Here is a 22,837-nt window from a genome sequence, read left to right as displayed (position 1 = left end):
CATACCCCTCCCCTTCCCTCTACCTAATACAAAGTAACTCCATTCTTCCCTGTCCATCACCCTTATTGTGAATTAGCATCTGCATATCAGAGAAAACATTCAGCCTCTGGGTTTTGGAGTTTGGCTTATTTCACTTAGCATGATATTCTCTTTAACTCCATCCATTTACTAACAAATGCCATAATGTGTGTATATATATATATCCATTCATCTGTTGAAGGGCTTCTAGGTTGGTTCTATATTTTAGCTATGGTGAATTGAGATACTATAAACATTGATATGGCTGTGTCACTGTAGTATGTTAATTTTAAGTCCTTTGGTTATAAACTGAGGAATGGGATAGCTGGGTCAAATGATGGTTCCATTCCAAGTTTTCTGAGGAATCTCCATACTGCTTTCCATAATGATTGCACCATTTTGCAGTCCCACCAGCGATATATGAGTGTAACTTTTCCCCCACATTCTCGCCAACATTTATTGTTGCTTGTATTCTTGATTACTGCCATTCTGATTGGAGTGAGATGCAATCTCAGTGTAGTTTTGATTTGCATTTCCCTAATTGCTAATGATATTGAACATTTTTTCATATATTTCTTGGCCATATGTATCTTTGCAGAAGTATCTGTTTAATTCACTTACCCGTTTTTTAATTGGGTTATTTAATTTTTTGGCATAAAGTTTTGTGAGTTCCTTATATGTTCTTGTTAGTAATCCTCTGTAAGAAGAATAGCTAGCAAAGATTTTCTCCCTTTCTGTAGGTTCTCTCTTTACATTCCTAATTGCTTCCTTTGTTGTGGAAAAAACTTTTTTTAATATTATTTAGTTGTAGACGGACACAATGTTTTTATTTATTTTTATGTGATGCTGAGGATCAAACCCAGTGCCTTGCACGTTTGAGGCAAGTGCTCTGCCACTGAGCTACAGCCCCAGCCCAAAAGCTTTTTAATTTAAAGGACATTACTTTTTAAAAACTTTCCACCTTTTTGCTTTATATCCAGTGTTTGGATAACTTCTCTTAACCACCTTTCAGTATTCATTTCTTTATCGATAATGTACCCTGTTGGTACTCAGAAATATCATGATAGGGGAAGGTGTAAATTTATCAAACCTGTATTTCTGTATTGTGATACTACTAACATATTAAATATGCCTCTTTCCCTAAACTACAGAAGAGGGTACAGTGAAACTTAACACAGTATTAAACTGGTGAATTGGGGCTGGGGTTGTGGCCCAATGGTGGAGCACTTGCCTGGCATATGTGGGGCACAGAGTTCGATCCTCAGCACCACATTAAAAAAAAATGAATAAATAAAGGTATTGTGTCCTTCGACAACTAAAAATATATTTTTAAAAAACTGGTGAATTATTAGATCTTATTTTTATAATGTGTTATGAGGTTTTTCTGATAATGTCAGCTCCTAGTTTAATATACATAGTTCTGGGACTATTACTATAAAGCATATCATGTTTTTGATTAATGCATGATTTAATCTGCAGTAAGAAATTGGTGGTCCTTTTCCCCTTAGCTTTATTTTTTGTTTAATTTTATTTAAAAAGACTTTTTAAATGGCATAAATGGTAGTTAAATTTAGAAGGTTAGCATTTTCCAAAAGGTCATCTATGTTAGTTCAGTGGGTTTATGGCTCCATTTTGAAGTTAATTTTTTAAAAGTTTTTAAAATAAGCATTCTATTTCAGAATAATTTTAGATACATAGAAAAGTTGCAGAGATAGTGCAAATTATGTAATACCCCATGCCCTCTTTCCCCTATTACCATGGTGCATCTGTCAAAACTGAGTACATTACTAGTAACTAAATGCCATACTTTATTTAGATTTCACCAGTCTTTCTATTAATATCTTCTTTCTTTTTCCAGGATTCAGTTCAGGGAACCGTATTAAACTTAACTGTCATGTTTCCCAAGTCTCTTCCAATCTGTGACAGTTTCTCAATCTTTCTTCTTTGTGACATGTTGAATGTATCCTAATTTGGGTTTCTCCATTTTTCTCATGATTAAACCAAAGTTATATTGGTTTTTGGAAAGAATGCCAAAAAACACTTTCCTCATCATCTCAAGGAATATCTGATATATGTATATGGTGGTGATATTAACCTTATTTAGATACAGTAGTGTTTGTTATGTTTCTCCACTGAAAATGTACTATTTCCCCTTTCCCTTCCTTATTCTATGGAACTAAGTTTAGGTCTTGTCTACTCTGAATGGAGATGAAAATTTGGGGGGTGGGAGAATTAACCACCACTTTGTAGAGGGGGAATATTGGAAATTCTGTATGGAAGACTGGTTATCTCTTCACTTTTGTTTATTTAGTTGTTCATTTGTATCAGAATGGACTCATGTATGTTTATTTTATCGTTAGGGTTATTCAGTACTGTGTTACTTTGTTGCTTAAACCATTTTCGTTTTTAGTTATTGAAAACTCATGCAAATTGACTCTTGTGTCCCTTTGACATTCCTCTGTCCCGTGAGTACTTCCTTATTCTCTGATACCACAGGATGCCCCAGTTTTTTTGTTATTGTTTTTTAGGTTTGCTCACCACTTTTAAGACTGTTTTCTTTCCTTTCTGCCCCTTCCCTCCAACCCTCACTTGCTTCGCTCTTTTTTCTCTCAAAAGTTGTTGAGTCTACACTGACACATATTATCACTCTAAGTCTTTAGTTCACATTAGAGTTCACTGTTGGTGTTGTAAATTCTGTGCATTTTAACAAATCTGTAATGGCATGTATCTACCTTAAAGTAATGTGTATAATAGTTTCACTGCCCTGAAATACTCTGTTCTATTTAGTCGTCCCTTCCTCCTAGTTCCTAAGACCATTGATCTTTTCAGTGTCTCAGTAGCTTTGCCTTTTCTGTACTGTTATGTAGTTGCAATCATTCATTATCTGGCCTTTTCAGGTCATCTTTTTCTTAGTAATATTCATTTAATGTTCCTTCCTGTCTTTTAATGGCTTGATGATTCCTTTCCTTTTAGCCCCAAATAGTATTCTGTTGTCCATATGTAACACAGTTTATCTATTTACCTATTAAAGGGCATCTTTGTTATTTCCAAGTTTGGGCAGCTTTTCCAGGTTTATTTTATCTACCCTGGCACTAGAATCAGCCATTTCTCCAAGAACCCTGGTTCCATTTGGAAACCAAGATTTGGTCACTAGGTATACTTTCTATTACTGGGGTTAGTCGGGCAGTTTTTGCTTCCGTTACCTCTCAGTAGATTTAACTACAAACATACATACACACACATACATATATATTTTGTTGTTGTTGTTCCAGGGATTAAACCCAGGGGTGCTTAGCCACTGAGCCACATCCCTAACCCTTTTTGTTTTTTATTTTGAGACAGGGTCTCACTAAGTTTCTTAGGGCCTCACTGAGTTGCTGAGACTGGCCTTGATTTTGTGATTCTCCTTTCAGCCTCCTGGATTATGGGCATGTGCCACCACACCCAGCCTTTTTTTTTTTTTTTTTTTTTTTTTAATTAGAAAACATAAGTAGAGCATTCACTTGAGAGTCAGTAATGCTCTAAATTGCAAAACCTACAATTAAGAAATGTAATAAAATATCATATTTCTTGACAGTTAAAACCAGAATTAAAGGGTCAGCCCAATTGAAAGAATTTTTTATTGTTTCTTTTTCTTTTCAACAGTGGTGGTTTGTTTTTTATTTTATACTAAGCCATAAACATGCATATTTCAAGTTAAAAGTAATGTTCTCTTCTTAAACATTGTTGAAAGTATAAATTGGTGCAGTCCCTCTGGAGGAATACTTTTTCACCCAGAATTGCATTTCTGGGGCTTTTTTCCTTAAGGAAATTATCTGATAACTCTACAAAGATTCATAAATAAAATTGTTGAAAGCAATTTTATTTATAATAGTAAAAAATTTCTAACAATCTGAATGTCCTTTCAAAAAGATTGGTTAACCCACAGTAAAACAAGAAAAATAGCCATTGACATTTACCATCTGCCAACTAATGGATCTTATTTTTAACAAATATTTTAAAGTCATTAAATGAATAAATAAATAGAGAAGTAAAAATAGAGGGATAGTGAAAATCAACTTAATTAGAAATTTTATAAGAACTTAAAGAGAGTAAATCTAGCAATTTTTAAACTACTTTATGGAGAAATCATTCACAAATATAAAATGTACAATTTAGTGGGTTTTCGCCTATTTTTGCAGTTGTTAGACATCACTGTAATAATTGTAAAATATTTTTACCACCCACAAAAGAAACTCATCCCCATTAGCAGCCACTTCTTGTCCTATACTTAGTAGTAGTCACTGATCAATCTGTTTTCTCTACAAATTTGCCTGTTCTGACTATTTGTAGATGGAGTCACACAATATGTCATATTTTGTGTTTGGTTTATTTCACTTAGCATAATGTTTTCAAAATTCATCCATGTTGTAGCATGAGTCAGTACTTCATTCCTTTTTATTGACAAATAACATTCCACTACTTGGGTGTATCATATTTTCTTTACCCCACTTATCAGATAATGGACATTTGGATTCTTTCTACTTTTTTGCTATGATGAGTAATACTGCTGAGAACATTGGAGTAGAATATTTTGTGAGGACATGTTTTTACTCCTCTTGAATACTAGCATACCTAGGAGGGGCATTTGTGGGTCATATGATAACTCAATTTGTAACTGTGTGAGCAACTTCTAGACTGTTTTCCCAGTAGCTGCTCCATATCACCCTCTCACCTGCAATGTATAAAGCTTCCAGTTTCTCCACATCTTTGCCAACACTTAATTATTATCTGTCTCCGCGCGCGTCCCCCCACCCCATTCCCAATACAGAGGATTTAACCCAGGGGCATTCTACCACCCCACCCCCTTTTAAAAATATATATATATATATTTTTAGTTGTCAGTGAATCTTCTATTTTATTTATTTATTTATATGCAGTGCTAAGGATCAAACCCAGGGCCTTACACATGCCAGGCAAGCACCATACTGCTGAGCTACAACTCCAGTTTATTTTTTATTTTTAGACAGGGCTTGCTAAGTTGCCCAGGCTGACCTCAAACTTGAGATCCTCCAGCCTCAGCCTTCTAAGTAGCTGGGATTACAGGCATGTGCCACCATGTCCCACTTGTCTTTTTTATTATATCCATTCTAGGAGGTATGAAGTAATATTTCACTGTGGATTTGATTTGAATTTCCATAATGATCTTGAGCATCTTTTTATGTGCTTATTGGCCATTGGTATTCTCTTTGGAGAAATGTCTATATAAATTCTTGGTTCATTTAAAAAATGTGGTTATCTTTTGCTACTAAGTTATGAGAATTCTTTACATATTCTGAATACAAGTCCCTTATCAGATAGATGATTTGGAAATATTTTTCCTCATTCTTTGAGTTGTACTTTCACTTCTTGATTTCGACAAGCTCATATTTTCATTCTCACATTTCTGGGTTTTCAAAGCACCCCAGTGACCCAGTGAACCCAGCCAATGCATACTATTCATGACCTCCATTCTTGAACGTGAAATATATTCTAGCCTTCAAGTTTTGTTTTGTTTTGTTTTGTTTTGTTGTTTTTTGTACCAGGGTTTGAACCCAAAGTTGCTTTATGCTGAGCTACATCTCCATTTTATTTTTTATTTTGAGACAGAGTCTCATTAAGTTCCTTAGGGACTTGCTAAATTGCTAAGGCTGGTCTGAATTTACAATCCTCCTGCCTCAGCCACCCAAATTACTGGGATTACAGGTGTCTGCACCTGACCTGTGCTTCATATTTTGACTCCATATTTCAAGTACATATTTAATAAGTTCTACTTCCTTATTATTTCTGGTACTCGCATTCACATTGTCAAAATGGTATGGTCCAAGTTCTTGTTGCAAATTATCACATGATGGAGAATGACTAATTGGGTGAAAATACTGGGTATTTTTTTTGTCCTTTGAAAATCATTTAACAGTTCTTGAGAAAATTCATTTAGGTAATCATTATTCAAAGCCTTGTGTGAGTTTTCACTTACACAAATAATTTTACCATTTTTATTAGTGAATAGATTCTTGCTGTCTTATTTGCATTCACATTCTGATTGCCTGATAACTGAAATGTTATTCTTTATCATTTTTTCTCTTTGTTATTGTGAATGAAAAGTAAAAGATTCGAATTCTCAACCTGTGCTGTGAAAGCTACAAAAAGACTATTGTGTATCCAGACTTCTCTTAAACCTTCTTGAAATATGACATGATATTTTGTGTACTGCAGTAAGGAACCTGAAGACAATAAAGTGGTAATAATTTATCTCACTGCTGCATCTTCTTGAGCATCCATCATTCTTCTGTATTTTACTATTTTAACATATTTGGAGCAATTAATGAGTAATGATGAACTCATTCCTAATATCATGAAATAGCAAAATGTTTTAAGAAATAAGAAAAATAACATTGCTAAAACCCATTATGTATCTTAGATCCATGAAAGGATTCAGTGGGATTATTCTACTTTTAAAATCCTAGAAATTTCTGTATTTTTTAGATGACCTCTATAGTGGCTTGGGTTATATCCCTTAAAAGGGTAAGTCCTAACTTATGAATGCAGTCTTACTTGAAAATAAAGCTTTTGTAGATGAAAACGAGATTATGCAGGATTAGGGTGGGCCCTAAATCCAAAACTGGTGTCTTTATAAGAGAAAGGAAGGGAAGATTTGGATACAGAGACATAGAGGGAAGAATGCCACACATGAAGATGTAGGCAGGGATTGGATTGATGCCAAGGATTGCTGGTTACCACCTGAAATTAGGAACAGACTAGAAAGAATTCTTTCCTGGAACCTTCAGAGGGAATATCACTCTGCCAACATCTTGATTTCAGACTTCTGTCCTCCACAGCTGAGAAGATAAATTTCACTTGTTTTAAGCCACCCAATTTGTCATGACAGCCTTAGGAAATGAATACAATCTCTAAGAATATGTGAGTCATGTAATATTATTTTGTAAATAATTTGAAGTGTTCAACAAAGAAACTCAAAACTTTAGAGTTGGGTATAATGGAATATGACAGTAAGCTTAGGGTTAGAATATGATTCATCTCTATGTTGGATTACTGTACAGCCTTTGAAATTGGTAAGAAAGCCAGACATGGTGGCACATATATGTAATCCCAGTGGCTCTGGAGGCCAAGGCAGGAAGATTCCAAGTTCAAAGCCAGCCTCAGCAACTTAAATTTCTTAAAAAAAAAAAAAAAAAAAAAAAAAAATTTTTTTTTAATAGGGAGTTGGAAATTTGGCTTAGGGGTTGAGCACCCCTGGATTCAATCCCTGGTATCAAAAAAAGAAAAGAAAAAATGGCAATTGATAAAGCTTCATAGCATGTTTTTTAAAAAGTTGTTATGATTCCAATTTTTAAAATCATGTATATGTGTAGAGGGAAAAGGTAGAACGAATGTACACCAATATTCAACTTGTAAAAAGTGGCCTCATATGCTAATTTTTGTTTCCTTCCTTAAGCTTGTCTTTTCCAAATTTGGAAAATTAGCATTTGCCACTTTCTAATCAGAAAAAAAAACTGTTTCTATTGGGAAGAAATTAGCTTGGGCTTTGGGCTGATTCCACTCACTTTTGATTAATTAGATGGTTTGTAATTGGTCTGAGCAATTCTCAACTCATTCCCTTGGGTTCTTCCATCAGTTCAGATACTGAACTCAGAAACCATGAAACATTCATACCTAGGGTGCTCCATCCTGTTAGATGGCTGTGGTAAGAATATTGACATGTGAACCTCAGTTAAACTGAGGTATTTTCATACAGATATCCAGCTGGCTTCCAATCTGTTCCTGTCTCTTTCTCATTCTTTACCCACTTGGTACTTAGATGCTTATCTGAAAGTTGTTCATTTACACTTATTTGATTTTCAATACCTTTTATTGTGATTCATGCCATACATTTTCATGCACATCTCTGTTCTAATGCTTTGCAGCATTAGACTGCTCTTTCCATGTCTGCATATTCTTAAAGGCTCAGCTGAAATATGCCTTCTTGACACCCTCTGTTCTTTTTTTCCTAATAGAAATTATTTTTCTTTCTGCTCTCTTAATATTCTCACCTATTTCATGTCCTACAGAAAAAAATCCCTTTTGTTTTTAGTGTTTGGCCAATTTGGAGTTTTTTTCATATATGATTTTCTCATAGATTGTAAATCCCTCGACAACCTCTTTCTTAGTTCTCTGTCCTCATAATTCCTAGTAAGTAGTAGATACTCAGTTTAAATATTGTTAAATTGGATTCATGAAGCATGAATTCTCATTCTTCAGATTTTTCTGTTTCTACTATAAGGTTGAACTCACTCTGAGAGTTAAGAATGAGTTAATCACTCCTTTTCCTCTGTTTCATGAAAATGCTATTGCCATGAGACTTAGATCTTTAATTACAGTATTGTTTCTTGATTGTGTATGAATAATCCTGAAGCTTCTTTATGCTGATCTTCTGATAGGGGGACCTTGAAACACAGAAATTTCTTCTTTTAATGTATTATTTATGTTAAAAATTTATCCTACTTAGATAGATACATGAATTAAGAGATGTTGGTATGAGTGACCCAGAAACTTCATTCATTATTACCTTGCCAATATTATGTTTTTGCATAATATAACCAGAGGGTGAGTATTTCAGGCAGATTGATTAGCAAGGGCAGAGGCTTTTTGCAGGTATTGTTAGCTTGCTCGAGTTCAGGTACAAAGAATGCAGTGTTGCTAAGTGAATTTATTGGAAGTAGATAGGTTCTGAAGGTTATGGTAATGGTGAGGAAGCTGTGGGGTTGCAGGGTGATGCTGGAACAAAGGGTACCCTTAAGGAATTGGACGTCTTTCATGAATTGTTGGTGTGGAAGTGCTAAAGTGAAAACCTGGACAACTATAAGGTGTTGGTCAGGCTGGGGATATGGCTCAGTTGGTAGAGTGCTTGCCTTGCATGCACAAGGCGCTGGGTTCAATCCCCAGCACGACAAAAAAAAAAAAAAGTGTTGATCAAAGAGCAGTATTATGAAATTCATATCTCTAACATGGACTCTTTGCCCGACTATCAAATTATAAATTGAAGTGTTAACTTTTAAAATTTTTTTCAGTTGATGGTTGTACAAGCTCCTCAAATTCAACTCATTCAAAATGAAATTCATTATCATAGTGTCTAAATCTGTTTTTCCTTCTGAATTCTCTGTCTTGGGAAATGGCACTACCATCCTTCCAGTTTTGTCAAACCAGATTATATGGAAATCATTCCAAATTGTTCTGTTTCCACAGTCACTCACTTCCACTTCCCTTTGCTCCAGCTGTCTTAAACTGCTTGTATTATTCTGAGCACATCACCCTTTTTCACACGTGTGTGCTCCTTTGCATACTTTCATCTGATGCTTCGAGTGTCCTTTCCCCATGCTTTTGACGAGCTTAACTCCCACTCTTCAGTGCAAACTCAACTTAAAAATGATTTCATCCAGTACTCCATCACCACCACCTCCTCTTTCTTGTTTAATGCCCTTCTATATACCCATGTTGCTTTTTGCTTACCTGTTTTATTTCAGTGGAATCATTGATTTATTTCTCTAGCTTAGACTTACAGCTTTCGAATAGAGGAACTGTGTCTTATTTGATTTTATAACTATAAATATAGAATAAAAATTTAAATATCTATTGGAAAAGGGTTTCTATCAACTGTGTCAAAAATATTGAAATTACCTGTTAATAAGATTATCTTTCCATTAAACTAAATTCTGCTAACTGTATCTTGTTCCTCTTTGTCTCTGTTTTATTAGTATTATGTTGCCTGATTCAGGGCTGAAAAATCAATCTCAATTCAATTCAGCATTTATTGAAAACCAACTGTGTGCCAAGCACTAGGCTAGGTGTTGGGATATAGAGATGAACAAGACAGATATTATCCTAGCCTTCATGACCATATAGATCAGAATGAGGAAGGTGGACATTAAATAAGAAATTAGAAGGGTCATAGCCATTATAAAGAAGGTCGACGTAAGGGCAAAAGCATGTGGCAAGGGAATTTCACCGTGTTCAGCTTGAACTGAATTTAAAGAAACATTATCAGGAGAATGATTGTATGAAAGTGCATTTTTAAAGTCATGTTTTATGACCACTGGCTGTTAGATTTGACGTATATGCTAGTTGCTTTTGTATGCTTAGAACAAAAGAAGTTTAGTTAATTCCGTCCCCGTTATTATAGAGCACTTCATGAAATAAAATCCTACTACAAGTTATCTGTTTTGGCTCTGGAATGTCTTTGGTATCTTTATGTCGTGTGAGGCTCATTAGCTTTGAATAAATTATATTTAGACTGTAAATTCTTCTTAGCCAAGTAGTCAAAAGCTAGAAAACTGTGTAACTTCTCTGTCCTGTTCCCTTATCAACTCTGAAATACATAGACTCTTTCATTAAACTTTATATGAAAAACTTGGGACTTTGTATCCTGACTTTAGGAAAACTGCCTGGATAATGATGGATCTGGACATCATAACTTAAGGAAATAATTTAAGATTCTGGGTGTGTTTGTCATAGGGACGACAGATGGGAGACATGACTTGATAGGTGTTGAAATGTATTTGGTACTTTTGTGAGAGCCTTGTGTGCAGACAAGTAAATGATTTCTTCAAGAACAATTTTCTTGAGCTATAATTCACGTACCATAAAATTCACCCTTTAAAAGTATACAGTTCGGTAGCATTTGGTGTGTTCACAAAGTTGTGGAATCATCACGGTCATCTAACTTTACAACATTTTCATGACCCTATGCACATGAGCTGTCACTTTCCATTCCCTTATTTCCCCAGGCCCTGGCAAACACTACTGAATCAGAAATACTGGGAGTGGGCCCCAGCAATCTGTGTCTTAATAATCCCTCTACGTTTGATGCTAATTATGAGAACCCTGCTTTATAGAAAGACTGTTCTCTGGTTGGTGGGGACATCTGGTTTACAGTCATTCTGGTGGGAAAGGTGAAGGAGGGTTGACTGTTGTATGTGGAAACTCTTCACTGAATCCCCAGGTCCCCCACCCTAGTGTCACTAGGGTTCTGTGTGCAGGTCACCTCCCTTCTGCTGCAGCATACTCACTGTATTCCAGATAACAGCTCCCAAGCTTTGCTACATTGCTTATCACTCAACCATCTGTTTGCTGTCCTTCAAAAATTTGTGGAGATCCCTTGTCTGCTGTTTCTTCCTTTAATTTTTTTTATTATCATTATTTAAGGCTATCCCAGGAAGGAGTGAATATAAATATGTGTGCTTAATTCGTCATTTTAACTTAATTTTCACTATCTTGAATAGTTTTATTTTCCTCTCTTTTGTTGCTAGTTAGGTTGTACACTATTTGCATGATGATTTAGTGTCTCTGGCTAATGTGTTAACTCTAAAATGTCTGCATACTGCCTTTGGAAGTCTAGACACTGAGTGCTTTATCTATTTCTACAAGGAAATTCCTTTGTAAATGGGAATACTCACCTTCCTTCTCTATGCTTCAAGTGCCTGGGAAAGTAGCTCCATTTTTCTGTTATCCAGCACACTGAGATCTGGTTGAGCAGAAAAAAAATACATTTAAGGAGTGAGTGCCTTTTAAAGTAAGCACTTTTTATGTGAGGCTTCTGTATATTTGTTTTTAATTCCCAGTCAGTCCTTTGAGTAATGATAGAAACAAAACTCATAGAATTCATTGTGCATGAAATGCAGTGCTGGTTGGTGCTGTCTGGAAGCAGATGCAGGTTACTATAGTGAGATATAAAATTAATCCTTAGCAATTAGACCAATGTGGACAGTGATTGAAGATATAAAAAGCAAAGCTAATGTTGTTACTTCTTTCAATTACTGCTTAATCTTGTCCAAGTTCTGTTTTGCTCAGGTAGTTTTAGTTACTTTTTAGGAGAAAGAAAAAAATCTGTTGCCTGTTTACAGAATTTAGGTCAGATTGAGAAGACAATTTTTGTCATTTTGACATTTTTTTTCTAGCCTGTTTTCTTCTGCTAAAAATAACTGTAGCTACTCATTTACTCAGCAGTAATTTCAGTCTTCAGCCAAATGGTGTATAACTGTGTTGGACACCAAGAAGGACGTTAAAAACGTTGGACATTCCCATTGATGGGCATGGGGAGGGTTAAAACTTGTGCTGTTGTGACAGTTAAGTAGCTATTAAGATAATGTTATCCCTGTCCAAAAGTACTGATCTTGACCAAAAAAATGGTTGTTAGTTGAATTGAATGTAGTCAGAGAAAATTAAATTGGAATTCTGGTTTCTTTATCTCCTAGTTTTATAAGCTTAATGTCTGAGTCTCTACTTTCTAATCTATAAAAATAAATCATAGTGACCACGCTGCAGAGTCATTGTTAAAATCCGGCATCATGTAAAGCGTCTTATCACAGCGTGGGTGGTGATGTGAGGTGCAGTGACTTGCTGGCAGAGCAATGATGGTAGCGACGACTCCTGGAACCTGGAAAACCAGGGTGATTACAAAGAACCAGCTCAAGAGCGAGGCTAAGATGGTGCGACCGACCAGGAGGAAATGACTGATCCGTGGGACTCACGTTGTCTTACGACAGTTAACAACTCGAGTTGACACAAAGCAAAGGTCAAGCCAGCCAGGGTTCAGGACCCCTCCAAAAGTTTAACCAAACCAAAGCCTGGAATGAAAGAAGGGGTGAGGACACAGAAATCAGATACCTGTGAGAGTTCGAAGACCAAGTCAGAATTAAATTAAGAACTAAAAACAGATTAGGGCATAATCTGCTATAAGAGCTGGTCAGATATGTTGGGAATGAGGTGTCACTATATTCTGGATTTTTTTTTTTTTTTTGGTTTTCAAAGGAGATCATTGTTGTGCTCCTGGGGCCTGACACCTCATCTTTTATGTTATAATTGGAACAAAATTAGAATTTCTGTAATTAAATAACAGGAAAAACCAGTGTATAAATAAACTGTTCTTGTTGTTTCTTATTAATCAGCTTTATTGAGGTATACTTTGTATACAATCAAAATGAACCCATTTTAAATTTAAAGTTCAGTAAATTTTTACAGATTTACAAACCTTTGTAATCGCGCCATGAAAAAGATATAGAATTATTTCTATCACCCTAAAAAATTCTCTCCTCCTTCTTTGGAGTCAGTCCTCCTCCTACACCCCTGACCTAAACCATCACTGGTCTGCTTTCTCTCAGCCTAGATTAGATTTTCCTTTTCTAGAATTTTATATAAATGTAATCATGCAGTATTTATTCTTTTTGTATCTGGATTCTTTCACTCAGTATAATACTTTTGACATTTATCCAGCAGGTTGGTCCCCCTTTTTTACTGAATATTATCCCACTGAATGGGATAATATCATAATTTATTAACCATTCACTTTATTTTTTGCATTTTTTAGTAAACAATCACCATTTTAAAGTGTACAATTCAGTGACATCAGGTGGATTCACAGTGTAATGCCATTTACCACCACACAAAAAAAAGCCAATGAATATACATTAATTTGTCTGAGTAGGTAACACATACACATATGAAAAAATTTCAAGTATTTCAAAAGTGCTCTGTGGATGTTTGTTACATCTGGTTGGTTTGTTGTATTAAATCCTGTTTCTTCTGTCTAGCTATTCTAAAGAAAGGGAATTGAATTATTAAGAAAGGGAATTGAAGTCTCCAATTATTATGGTTAGTCTCTCTTCAGTTCTGTCAGTTTATGCTTTATATATTTTGATGGGCCATCATTATGTGTGTAAATGTTTGTAATAGTTATATCTTCTTGCTGTATTGAACATTTTATTAATATAATAATATCCTCAAAATATACATACATACACAGCCCATCACTCTTATAATATTTTTGGATTTAAAATATATTTTGCTTGATGTAAGCATAGCTACCCCCATCTCCCTTTTGGGTACTATTTCTATGGAAATTTTTTCCATTCTTTCACTTTCAGGCTGTTGGTATCTTTGCGACTACAGTGAGTTTCTTGTAGACAGCATATACAGATAATCCCTGACTTGTTCGCTTATGGTTTTTCACCTTGATGATGGTGCAAAAACAATGCACATTCAGTAGAAATTGTACTTTGAATGTTGAATTCTGATCTTTTCTTGGGCTAGCAGTGTGCAGTCATTGCGCACTCGTGGTGCTAGGCAGCACCAATGAGCTCTAACTCCCAATCAGCCATGTGATCAAAGGGTAAACAACTGATGCTCTACAGTGTACTGTGTTGCCACCATTTTCTGAATACAAGTATTTAATAAATTATAAGATATTCAGCACTTTCTTATAAAATAGACTGTGTTAGATTATTGTACCCAGTTATAGGCTAAAATAAGTAGTCTGAGCATATTTAAGGTAGGCTAGGCCAAACTCTGATGTTCAGTAGGTTAGGTATAGTAAATGCATTTTCTACATATGATGTTTTCAACTTAGAATGATTTTATTGGGATGTAACCTCATAATTAAAAATCCATTCTGCCAATTTTTTACTTGATTAAACAGTTTAATCCATTCATATTTAAAGTAATTGCTGATAAATAGGCACTTCTATCATTGTACTATTGTTTTTTAGCATGCTCTATAGAATTTTTGTCCCTTATTTTATGCATTACATCTTCTTTAGTGTTTAAAGATTTTTTTATTTTAATAGTGAAATATTCAGGGACTGGGGATATAGATCAGTTGGTAGAGTGCTTGCCTAGCATGGAAAAGGTCCTAGGTTCAATCCCCAGCACCACCAAAAGAAAAAAAAAAAAAAAAATAGTGAAATATTCAAGTTCCTTTCATGTTTGCTTTTATGTATTTTTTCTATGACTGTTTTCGTTGTGGTTACCATAGGGATTACATTTAATATCCTAAAAAATGTATATAAATCTAATTTCATAACATATGGAAACTCTGCTCCTATTACAGCTCTCACCCCATGTTTTTGGTTGTTGTCATATCTTATACATGGAGTCTCTAAACCATAAAGTAGTAATTATTTAAGACACACTCACCTCTTAAATTATGTAAAAAATAAAATGTAAACTTATAAATGAAAGTTGTAATAATACTAGCTTTTAGACTATAATTTTATTCTAATATGCTCATCTCTTAAATCATGTAGAAAACAAAAGAAATGCAGTTACAAACTGTTACTACCCATGTTTACCCTCATTGAGATATTTATTTCTTCATACAGCTTCAGATTAATGTCTAGTTTCATTTCACTGTGGGACTTCCTTGAGTATTTCTTTATAGGGCAGATCTAATGGTAACAAACTCTTCTACTTTTTGTTTGTCTGGGAATGTTTTAAATTCTTCTCACTCTTTGAAGGTTCTGCCAGATATAAAATTCTTGATTGACAGTTTTCTTTTAGAACTAAGTATATTGGCCCACTGCCTTGTAGCTTCTAAAGCCTCTGATGAGAAATCTGCAGATAATCTTAATGACTGTCCCTTGTATGCAACATTCTCTCTTTGTCTTTGGCTTTTGAAAGTTTAATTATAATGTATCTCACTGTGGGTCTTTCTTTTTTAATTTTTACAGACTGCACTTTGATTCATTGAACACAAATGGGGTATAACTTTTCATTTCTATAGTTGTACACAGTGTAGATTCACACCGTTCTTCCATGTACATAGGGTAATGATGTCTGTCTCATTCACCTCACTGTGGGTCTTTGTAAGTTTATCTTAGTTGGAGAGCGTTAGGCTTCTTGAATGTTTATAGTCAAGTCTTTATAATCATGGGAAATTTCAGCCATTATTTCTTTCATATATTCTTACTGTCCCCCAACTCCTTCTGGGACTCCCACTCACACATCATGGCATCCCACAAGTGATATAGGTTCTGTTCTCTTTTGCTTTTTTTTTTTTTTTTTTTTTAATTTCCATCATTTTCATTATCCTGTCTTAAATTTTGCTGACTCACTCATTTGCCTCCTCAGATCTGGCCTTTGAATCCCTGTAAGAAAGTTTTCATTTCAGCTGTTGTACTCATGGTCTCCAGAATTCCCTTTTGTTTTCTTTTTAGTTTTCCTATCTCCTTATTAATATTGTCATAACTTCTTTTACTTAAGTCTTTTTTAAAGTAGATCTGCTATGTGATTTGCTCCCCCCGCCCCTGTACTGGGGATTAAACCCAGGGCCTCACACAGGCTAGGCAAGCAGTCTTCCATTGAACTAGATCCCTAGCCCTTTTAATTTTTTATTTTGAGATAGTTACACTTAGTTGCTGAGATTGGTTTCAAACTTGTAATCCTCTTGCCTCAGCCTCCTGAGTGGCTAGGAGTAGTCGTGCACCACCACACTTGGCAGGGTTTACTCTTTTTATTGTTGCTGTTATTGTTATAGACTATTTCTGTGCCAAGGATCGGTGACCTTAGTCTTCCCAGATCTCGACATTTGTCTGAACAGGCATGAACGCTTTCTAAATTTTTCCACAAATGAAGTTTTTTTTTTTTAAATAGTCTTTAATATCTGGCTCCCAAAATTCAAAAAGAGAAAAATGAAAGGAAGAGAAAAGAAACTGGTCCTTTAAATCCCCTGGAAGTCATGTCAGAAGAGAGACTTGCAGCATTTGAAGAAGGTACAACAAAGTGGCTGCCTGCCTCTTTGTATCTCTGTGATCCAAACCAGCAGTCTGGAATCCAAGCCCAGATCCCCAGTATTTGAAGGACAGAATTCTTTTTGCCTATCCTGGCTCCTGCAAGCCTCTGTTGCAGGAACACTTGCACAATTGCCTGCCTCAGGGCTGGGAGTGGGGAATGGGTAGCTGCTACTGTGCTAAAAGCTAAAAGTGATGGAAATTGACCATTTTACTATCCTAGCCTTTCACCTTCAATAGATACCAGAATTCTAAAACAGTAACTCCAGGCAGATTCTGCCATTGCTGTTGTCTAAGTAGATAGATCCCTAGTGCTTTCTTTTTTTTTTTTTTTTACCTTCATATATATTTTTAAAATTTAAAAAAAAAAATCTGAAATTGGTGTACATATATTTGTTTTTTTAAAAAATTTTGCATTAGATCACCACAAAGCAGATTTACAAAAAACCATAAACTGCAGAAAATACAGGAAAGTTTCCATGTGATACTAACAGAGGAACTCTTTAGCATAATACATTTTTAGAAGCTAAACCTAACTTTACAAACATGCAAAATACTAATACACTTTAAGCAGAAGGTCTGTAGTTTTAAGAGAAAAGTAACATTTTCATTTTCTATACTTGACCTAAATCTTAATTCTGTCCAGTAGAACCAAAACCTCCTGAACCCCTTTCAGTGTCATTCAACACTTGAACTTCTTCTATATCTGGATAAAAAATCCGTTCACAAATGAGCTGTGCTATTCGATCACCCTTTTTTACTTCAAACTTTTCTTTGCCAAAATTAAATAGCACAACACCAACATTTCCTCTATAATCTTCATCTATGACACCAGCTCCTACATCTATGAAGTGTTTTGCAGCCAAGCCAGAACGTGGAGCTATTCTTCCATAGCACCCAGAAGGAAGAGCTATCTGAATGTCTGTTTTCACAAGGGCTTTCTCCATAGGTGGTACTATATAATCATAGGCACTGTACAGGTCATAGCCCGCGGCCCGCTTGGACCCTCGGGTCGGGGCCGTGGCGTGCTCCGAGAGCCGTACAAAGCGGAGCCGCAAGCCGCCCTCCTCTGCAGGCCGGGCCCGCTTGCTAGGGGAGACGGCGGTTACTTCTTCAGAACAAGGCATGGCAGCACCGGAAGGCGAGCAAAGGCGAAGAGAGGAGAGAACAGGAGAACGCAGGATTACCGCCACCGGCAGCCCGCCCCTAGTGCTTTCTATTCCATGATCTTTCCAGAATCCTTTCTCCCCCTTCATATTTTGATAATATTTGGTTGTTTCTAGTTTGGGAATATTGTGATTAAAATTGAATATTCAGACGCAAGTCTTTGTGAGTACATATGCTTTTATATTCTCCCAGTTTAACACCTAGGAATTGCTGAGCTATGTGGTAAATTTAATGCTTAACTTCATAAGAAGCTGCCATTCTTCTAAAGTAATTATATTCTTACATGCCCATCAGCAGTGGAAGAGTTTAAAGAGTGAAAGGGAGCACTAATAACATTCTGGTGCACTTGTCATAAAATAGGTTTGTCCTGGGCAAACCAAGACCTATGGTCCCCCTAAATGTGATGAATAGGAATAAATTAAATTTCTACTTCACCAGTGTTGTGTTTGTTTTAGTGAACCACTTAATAGAAATGTCTTGTAGGGTCTAGTAGACATTCTGTAAGAAATATTACAAAAAACAGACTTTTAATATAAAAGGAAACTTCATCTTTGCTCCTTTAGAAGAAATTGCTAATGAGGAAACTTAGTCCTGGTTTTTTTTTTTTTTTTTGCTTCTCTCTCACCAGTAAAATCTGATAACATATAAGTTTTAGTCACCTATATTGGTTGATATTAACATTATATTTTCTTTTGATGTCACCCCACACACTGTAACTTCCATGATACACACCCCCCCCCCCAAAATAAAACTGATGTTTTGCCACTTGAAACAGCTACATGGGACAGATAAACAGATGTGTGTCACATAAATCTTTACAATTTGGAGAACGTGCAAAACCCTAGCAAGCCTTGTTTCACATTTAAGAGACAGGTTTAGCATATGAATTATGACAAAGACCTGTTTGTTTGTTTGTTTGTTTCAGGAACATTTATTAGTGACTTTTACTTAGTTTCTTCAACAGGATAGTTATTCTTGGCTTTTCTCTTGATTCTATCTTAGGATACTGTGGAATGACGTTCAATGGAAAAATTTGAATTCTAGGCAGACAGTACTTTAGGGACTACTGTACAAAGAGTTTTCTCAAATTTTCTTTCATTATTCTTTTAGCCAAAATATGTATTTGATTTTATAACATTGATATTTCATATATAGCTGTGGAGGGTCAGGTGTAACTTGGGATACAATCAAAAGAATAACTAAACCCAAAGTCTTAGTATAGATCACACCATGATTCATGTCATTAAACTCCTTAGTATAGATCACACCATGATTCATATCATTAAGAGTATTTTTTAAAGTATTCATACAGCATTTACTATTTCTTTGTATCATTTGAAGCCATATTTATAAGTAAAACCAAATCAGAAGACTATCCATTTCATCATACATCCATCTTGAATGTTCCTTCTCAGGGGAACCAGGACCACTGGAGAATGGTGGGTTCACTATCATCTTCAGAGATGATGAATAAGATGGCTCTTAGTTTGCCCAGGGATGAGTTAACAGCTTGGAAAAGTCTAATACTGAGAATTTTTATGCATATTGATGGAAAATTAATGAAAACTGCAGATGTCATTTACTGAATATTTCTTAGGTATGCATCAATACCTTTCTGAAAGAAAGCCATCTTATCAGAAGAGAGAAGCTGTGCTTATGAACACAGAAGAAAAGTAGAACATGAGTTCTGTAAAGCACAGATAGGAGAGGGGGGGGAAAGCCAAAGAGGTCTGGCATAGCAGAGCAGTGACTATAGGAAAAATCAGATATATACGACTAGACCCTGGAGCACATTCAGAATCTCTACCCATCACCTCTGTACTCCATTAATCTCATTGCATCTGACACACATTTTCCTTTAGTTGATTATCTTCTGCATTTGTTGAGATTTCAACACTCTATTCCAGTGCTGGGCAGTACACCTTAACCACAATGATGGAACTGCACTGTATTGCACTGTCCAATATGGAAGCCACTGACTGACTATTGAAGTGTGACTGTTATATTTCAAGGAACTTAATTAAATGATTCAATTCTAACTAAATTTAGATAGCCATAGGTGGCTAGGGGCTGCCATATTGAACACTGCAGATCTAGTTGGCCTTGGTAAAGTGTTAAAGGCACCTATGTCATATGCATTTTAGTGGTTTCTGTTGCTCTTATCATAGTAAACATGTTGGTCAGACCTAAGTTCCTTATGTGTGTTAATACTTGTTGAATTAAATCAAGTGGACAGACAGAATAAGAGAAAGTTAGGAAGTTTGAAGAATTGAATAGTGGCCTGGCAGGTGCTTTGGGCACTGATACCAATGCCTGCCCTTTACTTTTTTTTACAGTTTTGTCATTTTACTCTTTTTCGTTCCATTAACTTGTTCATTCTGACTTGTTTTTGGTGTCTATATATTATGTGAACACAAAATTAAACTTTTAAAATAGATAGAGAGGTAAGATATTAGTATTCAACATCAGGCCCCCTCAGAATGTTTCATCTCCTTAGTGCCCTGTATATATTTTCCTAATCCAATCCCTTTCCCTCTCCTGAGAACTAGCCCCTATGCTCAATTTTGCATTAAATCATTACTTTAGTTTTCCCTATAGATTTGTCACATATGTTTATATCTATGACCAGTACATTTAGTTTGCAAGTTTTTGAATTTTACATAAATGGAATCACTGTTTTCTTTGGTAACTTATTTTACTCATTTAACATTATAGTCTTTACAACATGCTTGTTGTTTCATTATGTTCCTAAATTATATCTGTGTTGTATATAATCTATGCATTTTCACTAATGTAGAGTATTCTTTTGAGTCTCTGTGCCACAGATTATTTAGCTATTTTATTACTGATGAATGTCTTTCCAAAAGTGTTTTGCTAGTATACACAGTGCAACTCTGAAATTCCTGTGCATGTCACTTGGTACATAGAAGAGTTAGTGCAGGCTCCCAAGGAACATCTCTCTGTTGCTTGTGCCACATGACCACTGTCCTAGTTGTCTTCTTTTCACCCCTCTTTGCCCTCCTTCTTCCCAGTCCTGCCTCCTCTTTTCTCTTCCTGTCTTTCTCTCTCATTCTTTTTCCTTTTCCTTCTCCAATTCAAGGAAAATGAATAGGACTTTTCATGCTTTATTTCTGTAGGCTAAGTACTTATTTAAAAGCAGTTTGCCTATTTCTAGACTGCAATGGTCCCTTTGTGCTTTTGTGTTCATAAGCCAATCTATTTGATTTGGAGTCTGCAAGAATATTAGAAAATGCTGGTTTTGCTCATAGTCTTTAGGCCTTATTCAAATGATACCACTCTTATCACTGTTATGAAGTAACACCTTTGTATTGATTATTTGTGTCTTTTACTTTCAATTATTGGCAATTAGAATATCTAGATCATTGTTTTTCAACTCTGGGCATTATAATGTCCCAGGAGCTTTTTTTTTTTTTTTTTTTTTTTTTGAGAGAGGATACTAGGAGTGAACCTCGGGGCACTTTACTACTCCAGCAGTTCTTATTTTGATACCGGGTCTTGCTAAGTTGCTTAGGGCCTTGCTAAGTTGCTAAGGCTGACTTCAGATTTGCTAACCTCTTGAGTCACTGGAATTACAGGTGTGCACCACTGTGCCTGACTCCAGCAGATTTTTAAAAAATATAGGTGCATCAGCTCAGCTTCCAAGAAAATCAGATTTAGTTAGTCTAGGGGTGTGAATGGGCATCAGGATTGTTTTTTAAAATGCCATATGTTGAAAAACACTCTACAAGGTTCTAAAAGTGTTGTCCCTGAGAGCCAGCAATATCAGTGTTATGTGGGAATTGAAAAAATGTGAACTCTCAAAACTACCCTAGACCTATTGAGGCAGAAGTTCTGGGGATAGGACTTTAGCAAGCTGTGTTTTAACAAACCTCAGGTGATTCTCTCCTCTCCCTCCCCTAGTACTGAATTGAACCCAGGGGTGCTTAACCACTGAGCCACATCCCCAACCCTTTTTATTTTTTGAGACAGGGTCTCAAAAAGCTGACCTTGAATTTAGGATTCTCCTGCTTCAATCTCTTAAGTAGCTGAGATTACAGGGGTGCTCCACCACACCCAGCCAAACCTCAGGTGATTCTAATATATGCTAAAGTTTAAGAATTGCTACTATAGACCATCTAAGCATTATAACAAAGTCTTCTTTTACCCAGTTCCAAACTTCTATGCTCCAAGATAGCCCTGGACCTGAAAGTAGCTAGAGGAAGGGAAGTTGGGGGGAGAAGCATACCACAAGAGAAGCCTTTGTTGGTAAACCGGTGAGCCTGAGCAAAAATAGCCATTGCCAAAAAGAACCAAAAAGTAAGTATATCAAATGTGTTACCATTTTCTTATATCCTAAAATGGAATGAAAATGTATCCTTATTGACCATCTGTGCCCATAAATAAATGACTCTTCCTTTCCCGTAAGAAGGTATATACATAGAACAAAGTATAAGACAGAAAACAGTTGTAAGGCATAGGAAATGGAAGCTATGGAGATAACAAGGAACTAATGGTGGAAGAAAGGCAAGTCAGAAACAGCCACCAAATGGAATAACCATGTTGTACAGGGGCAAAACTCACCCAGACAACAGTGACATTAAAAGTACCAAACTTCTCTATGGAAAACATGGTTGTATTGTGGGGGGGCATGAGGCCATTGATCATCCATGCTAGTGTTTGAAAGTGTATACATGCAGCAGTGCAGAAGCTAGGCCACGGAGTCAAACTGGTTTTGTTAAAGTCAAGTATAGTGTCATGCTCTGGGACATTTACCAACTTATATAAGCCTTAATTTTTTCAGTTGTAAAATGGAGTGAAATCATATCCCTTATTGGATAGAAAGAATGAAATAAAACATCTATAAAGTACCTGATGGACAATTAATCTCAGTAAACCTTTTTTTTTTTTTTTTTTTTTTGCGGTGCTGGGGATCAAACCCAGGGCCTTGTGCACACAAGGCAAGCACTCTACCAACTGAGCTGTATCCCCAGCCCCAGTAAACCTTTTTAAAAATATATTTTGGTAAAATACACATCACACAAAATTTACTGTTAGTGACATTGTGCAGCCAACACCAT

At 35.8% G+C, this 22,837-nt stretch overlaps 2 protein-coding genes across 4 annotated transcripts in view; one reads left to right on the top strand and one right to left on the bottom strand.

Moving 5' to 3' along the window:
- Positions 1-22,837, top strand: part of NARS2 (asparaginyl-tRNA synthetase 2, mitochondrial) — a 157,531-nt gene that overhangs the window by 77,941 nt on the left and 56,753 nt on the right. The window lies entirely within an intron of this gene.
- Positions 17,162-17,748, bottom strand: LOC306638619 (deoxyuridine 5'-triphosphate nucleotidohydrolase). Its single transcript, XM_079101812.1, has one exon. The coding sequence runs from the start codon at positions 17,717-17,719 to the stop codon at positions 17,225-17,227; it is 495 nt and encodes a 164-aa protein (XP_078957938.1). The 5' UTR covers positions 17,720-17,748; the 3' UTR covers positions 17,162-17,224.

The sequence above is a fragment of the Sciurus vulgaris genome, assembly GCF_902686455.1.
Source record: "Sciurus vulgaris genome assembly, chromosome: 11".
Taxonomy (NCBI): Eukaryota; Metazoa; Chordata; class Mammalia; order Rodentia; family Sciuridae; genus Sciurus; species Sciurus vulgaris.
Note: the sequence above shows the minus strand (reverse complement) of the source record. Positions and strands in the feature narration are given on the sequence as shown.

What these genes read in the sequence shown, in the direction of transcription:
- LOC306638619 (XM_079101812.1), bottom strand. Translation starts at nt 17,719, where the DNA reads ATGCCTTGTTCTGAAGAAGTAACCGCCGTCTCCCCTAGCAAGCGGGCC.